This window comes from Phyllobates terribilis, unplaced genomic scaffold (assembly GCF_046119375.1).
Source record: "Phyllobates terribilis strain yellow unplaced genomic scaffold, ASM4611937v1 Scaffold_11__3_contigs__length_659146591, whole genome shotgun sequence".
Taxonomy (NCBI): domain Eukaryota; kingdom Metazoa; phylum Chordata; class Amphibia; order Anura; family Dendrobatidae; genus Phyllobates; species Phyllobates terribilis.
This window is the reverse complement of record NW_027362771.1, coordinates 545,576,544-545,590,689: the sequence shown is the minus strand read 5'-3', so window position 1 is coordinate 545,590,689 and position 14,146 is coordinate 545,576,544. Positions and strand designations below refer to the sequence as shown.

General features: G+C 44.1%; 1 protein-coding gene across 6 annotated transcripts in view; it reads left to right on the top strand.

Moving 5' to 3' along the window:
- The window catches only part of NSD3 (nuclear receptor binding SET domain protein 3), a 117,754-nt gene that overhangs the window by 43,260 nt on the left and 60,348 nt on the right, over positions 1-14,146 (top strand). For all 6 annotated transcript variants that reach the window (XM_073653947.1, XM_073653946.1, XM_073653944.1 and 3 more), the window contains exon 7: positions 2,769-2,869. In XM_073653947.1, the coding sequence (XP_073510048.1) occupies positions 2,769-2,869 (101 nt within the window). The remainder of the gene's footprint in view (positions 1-2,768; positions 2,870-14,146) is intronic.

Below are 14,146 nucleotides of genomic sequence, written 5' to 3'. Positions count from 1 at the left end.
GCACCCAGCTCCACCATGAATGATGTGTGCATTCGCTGATCTCCGACCTCTATACAGTAACATCGGAGGTAAAGATCTGCCGCTACAGCTCTCATCAATGCCATTCACCGGTTATTCTCCATCTTCACATCCACATCTAGTTTCTTATATCCTCTGGTACATAGATTGAGAATAATTTGGATGGACGATTCGTTTTCACTTTTTTTTTCTTTTCCTTTTTTTTTCCTATAATGAACCTGGTAAGTTTATAGTTTAGATTCATAACTTGTTTTTTTTTGGGGGGCGTTATATCTTCTGTTATTATTGTCTGTCAGTTCTAGTACTTGTGGGCTCTGGGCAGAAAATCAGCAGTGTATTACAGTACACAGCGTACAAAATGTTATCCACACGCTGTGCAAATAATCCACCCCGTCACTCGCACCGCAGTGCAGGTTCTCAGCGCACAGCATTTCTATTAAGGCCGGGATTGGATGAGCGCATGCAAAATTAGTCAATTTTTTCACTTTAAATGTCTAGATTTTAGCAATTTCAAAGCAAAGTCCATACAACCTGTACTTTAGGGGCCATCCTATATCACTAGGCCCTGATCTGATGGGTTTACATGCACGTTTTATCTTTTTTTTCCCTGCTTTTCATCTATGCTGTGCTCCATCAGGACACCACCACCATGATTTCCATTACCACCATGCACTGCTACCACGGCCCCCCAAGATTTATTGCTGAGCAATTACTACACACGCTAAGTGATATGCCACCCAATGAAGGGTGTACTTTAAAGGGGTATTCCCATCTCCAAAATCCTATCCCAATATGTAGATTCTTTATGTCGCTTACCCCATGTTCAGGGCATTGCAGTAGCTTAGGTATCCATGGTTACAACCACTCATCTAGTGACATTTAGTTGCTAGTGGTCGTAACTATGGATACCTAAGCTACTGCATTGCCCTTTACATGGAGTAAGCTACATAACAAATCAGAAGAACTATGCTAAATTTCTTATTGGAGGTATTTTCTAATATTATTTATTATTATTACACCTACTATATGTCGGGATAGGATCTTGGAGATGGGAATACCCTTTAATGTGGCTCCATCCTGGAGAAAGGCTCCCTTTAAATCACTCCTAAAATATTTTTACATACTGTCTAGGACATCTAAGAGAACACAGCTCCATATATATGTAGAGTTAGACTTTATAGTGGTCAAGTTGTATTTGACATTTTTATTTTCTTCTCCCCTCTTTTTTTTTTAATTACTGATTGAATTGTGACTGTGACCACCGACCGAGTTTTGATAGAGGGGAGTCCAGGTGCTCAGATCCGCATCAGTTGCTAAAGCAAAAAGGCAGAAGCGTTCATTCGAACATTACTTAGAGATTGAAGGCGAGCTCAATAGAAAATCCATGTGCCAGTCTACGTACCATTATCTTTCTGCAGCTCCTATGCAGACTATGCGTCTCGACAGTAATAAACGGCAAACGCATTCTGTGATTTGTAACCTTGCATTTTTCGTTCAGGTGCAGATTATTAGGCACACACGATACTAAAGGTATATAGCCAACACTGGCTGCAGTCTAAATAGTGTGTAATATATGTGCATACCGACCAGTCAGAGGCCAAAAGAACACACTTTTGGCCTTTATCATGGCCTTTGTTAACTTTAAAGTATGTCAGGAAAAGCAGACGGCATATACTTTAAAGTGTGCCTTTAGCATTAAAGGGCTTGTCCAGACTTGAGGTTAATGTCTGCCGTTACGCCTAGTAGCGGCATACTTTGGAACCCTCAAAGCGCACACACTGCACGTTGTAATGATTCTCCGGCACCCGGAGCGGGCGTTCATGTCACCTCCCAACTATTTACCCCACAAATGCCAGGGCAAAAGAGGATCTGGTCTGTGTGCTCTGTGAGGATTCTCTGGTGCCTGAAGCGGTGTATGACCGCAGGTATGTGATTTGCATAGTTGGTCACATACCGACTAGACATGCACAGCCTTGTTCAATACAAGTGAATGGAGCGAGGCCAGACACGTCTAGTCGGAATGTGACCGGGAGTATGCAAATCACATTCTTGCAGTCACATGACCACCGGCACCAATGAATCCTGACAGCGAACATTGTGAGGATTCAAAGATCTGCAATCACATATAATGACTACAAGACTTAAACCTCAAGCCTGGAGAAGCCATTTAAAGCCCCCATACAAATTATACCAATGTCGGCTGACCGTTTGCTGTGTCTTAACTCTCCCCCGACATCATCTCTCCGATTTTGGACTGATGATCCTTTTGCTCTTGGTGAGATGAGCCACCTTCAGAGATGTCTAGCAGAGGCGCTTTCATAGAGAACAGATGATTGTTCGGCAGACTGAGTGCTCCTGTGTAAAGAAGTATCGGGAGAGGTGGCTCCCGGCCGATCAGCCAGATGATGGTTCGGCCGACAGCTCTCTTTTGTGTATGGGGCCCTTAGCATTATCATACTTTATTCCATTTGTCTTCTGCTTTGTGCTGTCCTACTTTTGGTCGGTGGGAGAGTTAGAAGGGAATATGACTCCAGGGTCAGACTACACAGCATGTTTGTTGTCTGTTACCATGGAGGCGCATTGTCCGCACAGGCGCTGTTGAAACAAAACTGTTGAAAAGTAATCAAGCTCTACTGCAAAGTGGCTTCAGTCTATGGGCCTCGAGTCTCACCCAGAGGTGGGTCGTTTGCAGTCCTTCGAGACACTGACCCAATGATGGATTAATGCACAACACAGTTTCTTTTTACTAGGAACCTCTGAGAAGAAACACCAGAGAAGGTCCAATCGGACTCGTTCAGAATCTGAGAAGTCCTTGGACTCCGTGCCAAAGAAGAAGGTGAAAAAAGAGCAGGTGGGTTGCATGAATCGTTTGCTTTCTCTTCTCACCAGTTGTCAGACCTGTCGTGTCCATGGATTGTGGTGACTTAATACTCGCCGCTGACTAAACGTGTGGCTGAACTCCTGGTATCTCACCTGTACTATTAAAGCATACAACACATCTGCCTTGCATTTTTCTTTTTCATTCACCATTGTTTTGTGACGATTTTGCCATTACGATTCCATTGAGACAACCAGTTTGCTTAACATCTCCTAGGTTAGATGTTTTGAATACACATTTAACCTGCGATAAAAAAGAAAGAATATCATCAATGTGAACGGAAGAAAAACTTGCCTTCCTGGTTTGTTGTAGGTGCAGACTAAAGGTATTAGACTGAAGTCTGCCAATCTGGGGATATGGGCAGGATTGACCTACAGTCTTACGTATATGGGGACTACATGTGTGTTCCCCGACAGATGTCAGGGCAGAGAAGGATCTGGTCTGTGCACACTGTGAGGATTCTCCGGGAGCTGGCAGACACGTGACCGCAAGTGTGCGATTTGCATAGATGCTGTCACCTACCAACTAGACGTGCACCTACATGTCCAGTCAGAATGTGGCCGGAAGTATGCAAATCATATACTTACGTTCACATGACCACTTGCTCCCGGCACCAGAGAAACCACGCCTGGAACGCTGTGAAGATTCATAGAGCGACTGCAGACTTGTATCCCAAAGCTGGACAACCTCTTTCAAGGGGTATTCCCAAGGGATGACATATGAGTATAATATGCCATCTCTTTATGATCAGTGGTGCCCCTGCCAACTGCTGCTCAGAAAGCTGATGCAGAGCCCCATTCAAGTGAATAATATCTTGCTGCAGTTTCCGGAGTGCTGCTGTGAAGGTAAAAATGGGGTAAAATAATGCAGCACAAGTGCTGCAACCCCTATATTCTCAGGATTTCTTATTAGAGTCCCAGATGGCTGGATCACACTGATCATTAATAGTATTGTTGCAGATTTTCGCTTTCAGCAGAATTATTCAAAACTCAGATTTAAGTGGGAGAAAGAACCGTTTTACTTGGGACATACAGGGACCGTTGTCTTCATCGACACAACATTGAAGATTGCAGGAAAAGAACACACATCAAACAGGTCATACAGCGCAGTGTTAACAAACTAACAAGACATCTGCTGTCTGCACAAAAGTCCCTCCAGCACAAGTCTGCTGCAATGAACTCAATTCTCCGTTCACTTGGTGCAGCCCCTTCATCTTTCTGCAGGCAATGCCTTTGCGAAAATATCCGTAGTCACATTCTGATTGGGCAGTACTGTAAGTCCTGAAGTCCTTGTTCTTAAAGATCAAAAAATGGATCTTCCGATCAATATGGCTGTTTTTTGGGTGATCTCTTTTCATCTGTAAAAGTGCCAATTATCCTTGGTTGTCATGCATGGATTGTATTTCTTCCTCTGCATCCTTTATACATTTATTGGCTTCTCCTCCTGAGAGCTAAGATATGTCTTCCCAAAATGTGGGTCATGTACAGTGGTGTGAAAAAGTGTTTTCCACCTTCCTGATTTCTTATTCTTTTGCATGTTTGTCGCACTTAAATGTTTCAGATCACAAAACAAATTTAACTTTTAGACAAAGATAACACAAGTAAAAACAAAATGCAGTTTTTAAATGAAGGTTTTTATTATTAAGGGAAAAAGAAATCCACACCTACAGGGCCCTGTGTGAAAAAGTGATTGCCCCCTAAACCTTATAACTGGTTGGGCCGCCCTTAGCAGCAAAAACTGCAATCAAGCGTTTGTGATAACTGGCAATGAGTCTTTTACAACGCTCTAGATGAATTTTCACCCACTCATCTTTGCAAAATTGTTGTAATTCTGCCACATTGGAGGGTTTCCAAACATGAACCACCTTTTTAAGGTCATGCCACAGCATCTCAATTTGATTAAGGTCAGAACTTTGACTAGGCCACTCCAAAGTCTTAATTTTGTTTTCCTTAAGCCATTCAGAGGTGGACTTGCTGGTGTGTTTTGGATAATTGTCCTGCTGCATAACCATAGTGCTCTTCAGCTTGAGGTCACCAACAGATGGCCGGTTATTCTCCTTCAGGATTTTTTGGTAGACAGCAGAATTCATTGTTCCATTTACCACAGCAAGTCTTCCAGGTCCTGAAGCAGCAAAACAGCCCCAGACCATCACACTATCACCACCATATTTTACTGTTGGTATGATGTTCTTTTTCTGAAATGCTGTGTTACTTCTATGCCAGATGTAATGGGATATACACCTTCCTAAAAGTTAAACTTTTGGCTCTCCAGTTCACAGAGTATTTTCACAAAAGTCTTGGCGATCATAAAGATGTTTTCTGGCAAAACTGAGATGAGCCTTTATGTCCTTTTTTCTCAGCAGTGGTTTTTGTTTTGGAACTGTGCCACGCATGCCATTTTTGCCCAGTCTTTCTTATGGTGGAGTCATGAACACTGACCTTAAATGAGGCAAGTGAGGCCTGCAGTTCTTTGGTTGTTGTTGCGGGGTCTTTTGTGACCTCTTGGATGAGTCGCCGCTGCGCTCTTGGGGTAATTTTGGTCGGCTGGCCACTCCTGGAAGGTTCTCCACTGTTAAATGATTTCACCATTTGTGGATAATGACTCTCCCTGTGGTTCGCTGGAGTACCAAAGCTTTAGAAATGGCTCTATAACCTTTTTCAGACTGCTAGATCTCAATTACTTTGTTTCTCATTTGTTCCTGCATGTCTTTGGATCGCAGCATGATGTCTAGCTTTTGAGGATCTTTTGGTCTACTTCACTTTGTCAAGAAGGTCCTATTTAAGTGATTTCTTGATTGAGAACATGTGTGGCAGTTATCAGGCCTTTGTGTGGCTAGGAAAATTGAACTCCGCTTCCCAAAGATGTGATAAACCACAGTTAATTTATGTTTTAACTGGGGGGGGTGGGGCAATCACTTTTTCACACAGGGCCCTGTAGGTTTGGATTTCTTTTTCCCTTAATAATAAAGACCTTCATTTAAAAACTGCATTTTTTTAGTTTACTTGTGTTATCTTTGTCTTATATTTAAATTTGTTTTATGATCTTGATCTGAAACATTTAAGTGTGAGAAACATTCAAAAGAATAAGAAATCAGGAAGGGGGCAAACACTTTTTCACGCCACTGTACCTTATCTGTGCATGCTTTGTATGAGATGTACAGGTGCTTTACCTATTGTTTTCTCTTGTTAAATGCTTTAGTTCTGTATGTGGTTTCGGTTGTATCTGCTCACTTGTAGTGTTTGGACTTTCGCTAACATCAGCTTTTTGTTCAGAAGTAGTCGGATCACTATAGGGCTTCTCTTTGTTCATATTTGCAGTGATGTCATCGCATTATCTTTCAGATTTTTTGGTCAGATTACACTTTTGCAGTTCTTTGAAGGAGTTGTCCACTATCCGGACAAGCCCATTTTGAATAAAATAGTCCCCCAGATAGTGGACAACCTCTTTTAAAGGGAATCTGTCATGAAGATTTCGCTATTTAACCTGAGAGCATTAACAAAGCAAGAGGTCCATCAATAATAATGGCAACTGTAACTCAACAGAAAACTATCACTTAATCAGCAGGAGAGTACCAAGAGAAGGTAGAATCAATAGTTTCAATAGTCAAAACCTAACTTTGAATGATTAAAGGTAAAAGATCTCTGCTCAAAAACATGCAATTATAACACAGACAAGGTGAACGGCGAAGCGTAAAATCGCATATATTCAATAATAAAGTACTCTGTGATGCTGTGCCAATAAAAAAGTTTGATCTCATCCAATTCTTGTAGTGAATCCAAGGCATGCACGAAAACAGGAGTACATGGCCATAGGGGTAAGCTGAAAACTTAATGTCCCCTGTCCTGCCCCATAAAGCTCCTGCCCTGACGAGAAGTACTCAAGTGTATATAGTTGGGTAGGATATACTCCCAAAGAATACCTCTCCCATTGCATTTCCACCTCAATAACAAGACCTCATCAGGGGAGTGTACTTGCATTAAAGGGGAAAGGGATTTATTAGATCCACATCTAAGGGGTGTATCTGGCCCTTCAGTGGCAATGAAACCCTGATAACCCCGTGCCAAGTAACAGGTGTGGGTAATATTAAAAACACCTGAAACCAGATAAAAAGGGGAGAAGGTTGACTCAATCTTTGCATTGTGTGTGCCACACTAAGCATGGAGAACAGAAAGAGGAGAAGAGAATTGTCTGAGGAGCCACTATTGTTGAAAAATATCAACAATCGCAAGGTTACAATTCCATTTCCAGAGATCTTGATAATAATAATCTTTTTATTTATATAACGCCAACATATTCCACAGCGCTTTACAATTCAGACAATTTACAGACATTATGGGCACTGTTCCCACTGGGGCTCACAATCTACATTCCCTATGAGTATGTCTTTGGAGTGTGGGAGGAAACATACAAACTCCTTACAGATGTTGTCCTTGGTGGGATTTGAACCCAGGACCCCAGCGCTGCAAGGCTGCAGTGCTAACCACTGAGCCACCATGCCGCCCATGATCTTGATGTTCCTTTGTCCACGGTGTACAACATAATCAAGAAGTTTTACATACCATGGCACCGTAGCTAATCTCCCTGGACGGCAGAGAAAAATTGGTGAAAGGTTCCAACACAGGATAGTCCAGATGGTTGATAAGCTGCCTCAATCAAGTTCTAAAGAAGTTCAAGCTGTCCTGCAGGCTCAGGATGTATCAGTGTCTGCATGATCTATCCATCGACATTTGAATGAAATGAAATGCAATAACTGGAGACCCAGGAGGACCCCACTGCTGACCCAGAGACCTAAAAAAGCTAGACCGCAGTTTGCCAAAACGTAAGCCAAAATCCTTTTGGGAAAAAGCGTCTTGTGGACTGATGAGACTAACATAGAGGTTTTTAGTAAAGCATATCACCCTACTGTTTACCAAAAATTGATTGAGGCCTACAAAGAAAAGAAAACAGTACCTACAGTCAAAAATGGTGGAGGTTCAAACATGTCCTGGGGTTGTTCTGCTGCCTCTGGCACTGGGTGCCTTGTCTGTGTGCAAGGCATCATGAAATCTGAAGATTACCAAAGGATCCCTTTGGGATAAATAACTGCATTCAATCGCTTACCAAAGGATTTTGGGTCGCAGTGTAGTGCCCAGTGTCAGAAAGCCGGGTTCGCGTCCTAGGTCATGGGTCTTCCAGCAGGACAATGACCCCAAACATACATCAAGAAGCACCGAGAAATGGATGGAAACATAGCGCTGGAGAGTTCTGAAGTGGTCAGCAATGAGTCTGGATCTAAACCCCATTGAACACCTGTGAAGAGATCTTAAAATTGCTGTTGGGAGAAGGTGTCTTCAAATATGAGAGACCTGGAGCAGTTTGCAAAAGAAGAGTGCTCCAAAATTCCAGCTGAGAGGTGTAAGAAGCTTGTTGATGGTTATAGGAAGCGATTCATTGCAGTTATTTTATTCCACATGTGTATATCAAACGTGTAATTGTAATAATTTTTTGGAAGAAATACAAGGATCAATTTCAAGGATGCAAACACTTTCGGCCATTACGGTAGGTTATACTCCCGGGCATTGCCCTTGTCAGGGCAGGAGCCATACGGGGCATGACAGGGGACATTACCCTCTGGTCATGTACTCCTGTTTTCGTGTGTGACTTGGCTTCACTACAAGAATTGGTTTAGATTAAACTTTTTTATTGGCACTGGCATCACTGAGCACTTTATTATCGTATATATGCGAATTTACGCTTTGCTGATCACTTTGTCTGTGTTATAATTGAGCACAGCGTTTTTGGCTTTAATCATTAAAAGTTAGGTTTTAACTATTGAAACTATTGATTCTAACTTCTATTGATACTTTCCTGCTGATTGCGTTAATCTGAGAGCAACATAATATAGGGCAAGAGAGCCTGATTCTAGAGATGTGTCACTTATTAGGCTGTGTGTTGTAGTTTCAATACAATCAGTGTTTTATCAACAGGAGATCATCACCACAGGACTAGGTCTCATTTGCTGGAAGGCCAGTCATCTGTGTAATTCCACCCCCACCACTTTTCCAGATGTTTTGGACAGATTCATGAAATGCAAGTTTTGCCAAATGTCGCAATTTTTTTTCTCTCATGTTTCTGCAGTCCCAACCTGATGTAAATAAGGTTTCTGGAAGAGTATTCAGATTGGCGCATTTTTGTAACTTTTTAAAGGATTTGAAACTTTTGGTGCTAAAAGTTCTCAAACTACTTAAAGACAAAAAAATTGTTTGATTTTGCGCCAAATTCCTTAATTGCGTGTTCCATTTTGAAGAATTTGGTGCAAAAAACCTCAGCGAACACCACAAGACCAAAAAAAGAAGTGGTTTAGATAGATCGTAAATGATGAATGGAGCACATAGTGTCTGCGTACACTATCCCTAGATCTGTTTTTCAGCTGACAGACTGAAGCTCAATCCCACACGGGATTAGGACAGGCTGCCGTTTGAATTCAGTGACGGGGGCCATTTTTTATTAAATTCTTGGAGAACCCCTTTAAGTCAAGTTCTGTGAAAAAGCTTCTATCACCTTTCTACATCAATGCATCGCACTTGGAATTTTCCCCCATACATTACATGGTAAAGTGAATGATGTTTTTTGTAGGACACATTGTACATGTACGGTGCAAGTTGGTAGTGGGTGTATGGAACGGGCTAACGGGGTGAGCAGCCAGGACCTGGGCTTGTTAACCTGTTAAATGCTGCTGGCAAACTCTGACAACGGCATTAGCAGCACGCCGGCATGGTGACATGATCACAGGACGCCGATGGATTGCTATGACAGCCCAGGATCTGTTGAAGACCTCCGTGCTTCTCATACTGCAACTCCCTTGAAACCAAGCCTGTGGCCGGGCTTCAAAGGAGACTGTAACTGGGGTATTGCTGTATATACAGTGCAGACCAAAAGTTTGGACACACCTCATTTAAAGATTTTTCTGTATTTTCATGACTATGAAAATTGTACATTCACACTGAAGGCATCAAAACTATGAATTAACACATGTGGAATTATATACTTAACAAAAAAGTGTGAAACAACTGAAAATATGTCTTATATTCTAGGTTCTTCAAAGTAGCCACCTTTTGCTTTGATGACTGCTTTGCACACTCTTGGCATTCTCTTGATGAGCTTCAAGAGGTAGTCACCGGAAATAGTCTTCCAACAATTTTGAAGGAGTTCCCAGAGATGCTTAGCACTTGTTGGCCCTTTTGTCTTCACTCTGCGGTCCAGCTCACCCCAAACCATCTCGATTGGGTTCAGGTCTGGTGACTGTGGAGGCCAGGTCATCTGGCGTAGCACCCCATCACTCTCCTTCTTGGTCAAATAGCCCTTACACAGCCTGGAGGTGTGTTTGGGGTCATTGTCCTGTTGAAAAATAAATGATGGTCCAACTAAACGCAAACCGGATGGAATAGCATGCCGCTGCAAGATGCTGTGGTAGCCATGCTGGTTCCGTATGCCTTCAATTTTGAATAAATCCCCAACAGTGTCACCAGCAAAGCACCATCACACCTCCTCCTCCATGCTTCACGGTGGGAACCAGGCATGTAGAGTCCATCCGTTCACCTTTTCTGACACGGTGGTTGGAACCAAAGATCTCAAATTTGGACTCATCAGACCAAAGCACAGATTTCCACTGGTCTAATGTCCATTCCTTGTGTTCTTTAGCCCAAACAAGTCTCTTCTGCTTGTTGCCTGTCCTTAGCAGTTGTTTCCTAGCAGCTATTTTACCATGAAGGCTTGCTGCACAAAGTCTCCTCTTAACAGTTGTTGTAGAGATGTGTCTGCTGCTAGAACTCTGTGTGGCATTGACCTGGTCTCTAATCTGAGCTGCTGTTAACCTGCGATTTCTGAGGCTGGTGACTGGGATAAACTTATCCTCAGAAGCAGAGGTGACTCTTGGTCTTCCTTTCCTGGGGCGGTCCTCATGTGAGGCAGTTTCTTTGTAGCGCTTGATGGTTTTTGCAACTGCACTTGGGGACACTTTCAAAGTTTTCCCAATTTTTCGCACTGACTGACCTTCATTTCTTAAAGTAATGATGGCCACTCGTTTTTCTTTACTTAGCTGTTTTTTCTTGCCATAATACAAATTCTAACAGTCTATTCAGTAGGACGATCAGCTGTGTATCCACCAGACTTCTGCACAACACAACTGATGGTCCCAACCCAATTTATAAGGCAAGAAATCCCACTTATTAAACCTGACAGGGCACACCAGTGAAGTGAAAACCATTTCCGGTGACTACCTCTGGAAGCTCATCAAGAGAATGCCAAGAGTGTGCAAAGCAGTCATCAAAGCAAAAGGTGGCTACTTTGAAGAACCTAGAATATAAGACATATTTTCAGTGGTTTCACACTTTTTTGTTAAGTATATAATTCCACGTGTTAATTCATAGTTTTGATGCCTTCAGTGTGAATGTACAATTTTCATAGTCATGAAAATACAGAAAAATCTTTAAATAAGAAGGTGTGTCCAAACTTTTGGTCTGTACTGTATAGCGATCAGACGATCACAGCTTCAAGTCCTCTGAGGGGGCTAATAAATCCAGTGAAAAGTAAAACGAAAATAGTTCTAAAAAATATGAAAAAAAACCCAGAAAAGTTCAAATCACTTCAGTTTCCCCTATTAAAAATAAAGATAATAAAAAATGTAAAAAAAAATACACAAATGTGATATGACAGCATGGAGAAAAGTCCGATTTATCAAAATAAAAAAGTAAAAAGCCCGATTGATAAACACCGTAAACTGAAAAAATACAGCTCCATTGACCAAAAAATTAAATCTTTGCGAGTCTCAGAAAACAGCTACACAACTCTCCCAATTTTTTTTTTTCAGACGTCTGATTATTTTTTCATTACTAAAATAATAAAAAAAAGTGGACATGTTTGGTATCGCCGTAACGTACTAATGAGCAGAATCCTATTGCGAGGTCATTTTCACCCCACAATGTATGCCATAAAAACAATGTCTAAAAGAACAATGTCAGAATTGCATTTTTTTGTTCACAACTTTTCTCCCATGTTCTAGTACATTACGTGGTAAAACAAATGGTGTCATTCAAAAGCACAACTCATCCTGCATAAAAACAAGCTCTATGTCTATGTGCAGAGAAAAATGAAATAGTTTTGGCTCTGGGAAGAAGGAAAGGAAAAAAAACGAAAATTCAAACACGACCGTGTTGGGAAGCGGTTGAAGCATGTCACTAGGTCAAAAGTGACCAGATTTTGTTCTCATTTTATTCTCATTTCTCCCCTGAGTATTGTGATTTTTTTTTTTTTAAATATTCCATACGGTCCATTTCAGCAGCAGATGGAAGGAAGGGAGACACAGTCATTACTAGTGGGTAGGCGGAGCCCACATAGGATAGAACAGAGGTCCCCAACCGCCGGTCCGCGGACCAGGACTGGGCCGTTGGGGTTTTTCAGCCGGTCCGCGGGGAGAGGGGGCCCCTCCAGCCTCCAGCAGGGCCGCCATCAGGGCATGACTGCCCTGACTCCAGTATGGGGCCCGGCCGGTAGGAGCCCCCTCGGAGCCCCCCTCTTGTGCGTCTCTCTCCTCATGGGGCCCCCGGCCGCATGCTAAGCGCCGGGTCCGGGACATCTTAGCGCTGCGCTGCTGCGGCAGCACCTTCATGATTCCCCTGACTTCCGGTCATGTGACGGCGCCGTCACATGGCCGGAAGTCAGGAGAACCTGGTGTCAGCGATTTGGACGAGCGCCAGGATTCTGCAGGGATCGCATGGGGGTAAGTATAACAAGTTTTATTTTTTTTTAAATACAATTAACTAGGAGTGCGGGGAATGGGAGATGCACATGGGGGGAGGGGAGAGATGAGAGATGCACATGGGGGAGGGGAGAGATGAGAGATCCACATGGGGGGGAGGGGAGAGATGAGAGATGCACATGGGGGAGGGGAGAGATGAGAGATCCACATGGGGGGGAGGGGAGAGATGAGAGATGCACATGGGGGAGGGGAGAGATGAGAGATGCACATGGGGGGAGGGGAGAGATGAGAGATGCACATGGGGGAGGGGAGAGATGAGAGATCCACATGGGGGGGAGGGGAGAGATGAGAGATGCACATGGGGGAGGGGAGAGATGAGAGATCCACATGGGGGGGAGGGGAGAGATGAGAGATGCACATGGGGGAGGGGAGAGATGAGAGATGCACATGGGGGGAGGGGAGAGATGAGAGATGCACATGGGGGAGGGGAGAGATGAGAGATCCACATGGGGGGGAGGGGAGAGATGAGAGATGCACATGGGGGAGGGGAGAGATGAGAGATCCACATGGGGGGAGGGGAGAGATGAGAGATGCACATGGGAGGGAGGGGAGAGATGAGAGATGCACGGGGGGGTGAGAGATGCACGGGGGGTGGATGAGAGATGCACGGGGGGTGAGAGATGCACGGGGGGATGAGAGATGCACGGGGGGGGGATGAGAGATGCACGGGGGGTGGATGAGAGATGCACGGAGGGGGATGAGAGATGCACGGAGGGGGATGAGAGATGCACGGGGGTGAGCTGCACATGGGGGGGTGAGAGATGCACATGGGGGGTTATGTTTACATAACTTTGTTGCCTTATGAAGGGCGGGGGGGGCCCCCAAAAATTTCTTGCACAGGGGCCCACTACAGTCTGTGTCCGCCCCTGGGATGAAGTAAATGCAGCTGAACAGCAGCTGTCAGGACAGCTGCCCTGTCCTGCTGCAGGGCGTGATGGGGCCTCAGTGATGCGGCTCCTGGCACAGCACATTATGTGGGGCTCCTGGCATAGCTCCTGGCGGGGACCTGGTCTACACTATATGATAAGTATGCACTAAACTCCAAATCCCTCCATTACCCCGCCCCCATATGACCAAAGCCCCGCCCACCCCACCCCCTCCTTGCTGGGCCATGGAAAAATGATCTTGCTTCAAGCCGGTCCCTGGTGCAAAAAAGGTTGGGGACCACTGGGATAGAACACCTCAGATTAAAAAAGAGTGTTGTCCGGCCCCTCCAGCTTGGGCTCCTCCTACTCCAGCTCTCCAGTCTAAAATTTGAGGTCACAGAGGATGGTCGCTGCTGGAAGCAGCTCCTCAGAAAATTTTTTTATTTTTATCGGACAGAGACTTGGACCCCCGTGGTCTTGAGGTCTCAGGGGTCTCAGCGCTGCTGGACCCCCACCCCTCCCTTGGCGGATCTGCATTACCCTTTGAGAGAGGTCCCTGCAGAACTCTGCCGGCCCCGGGGGATGAGG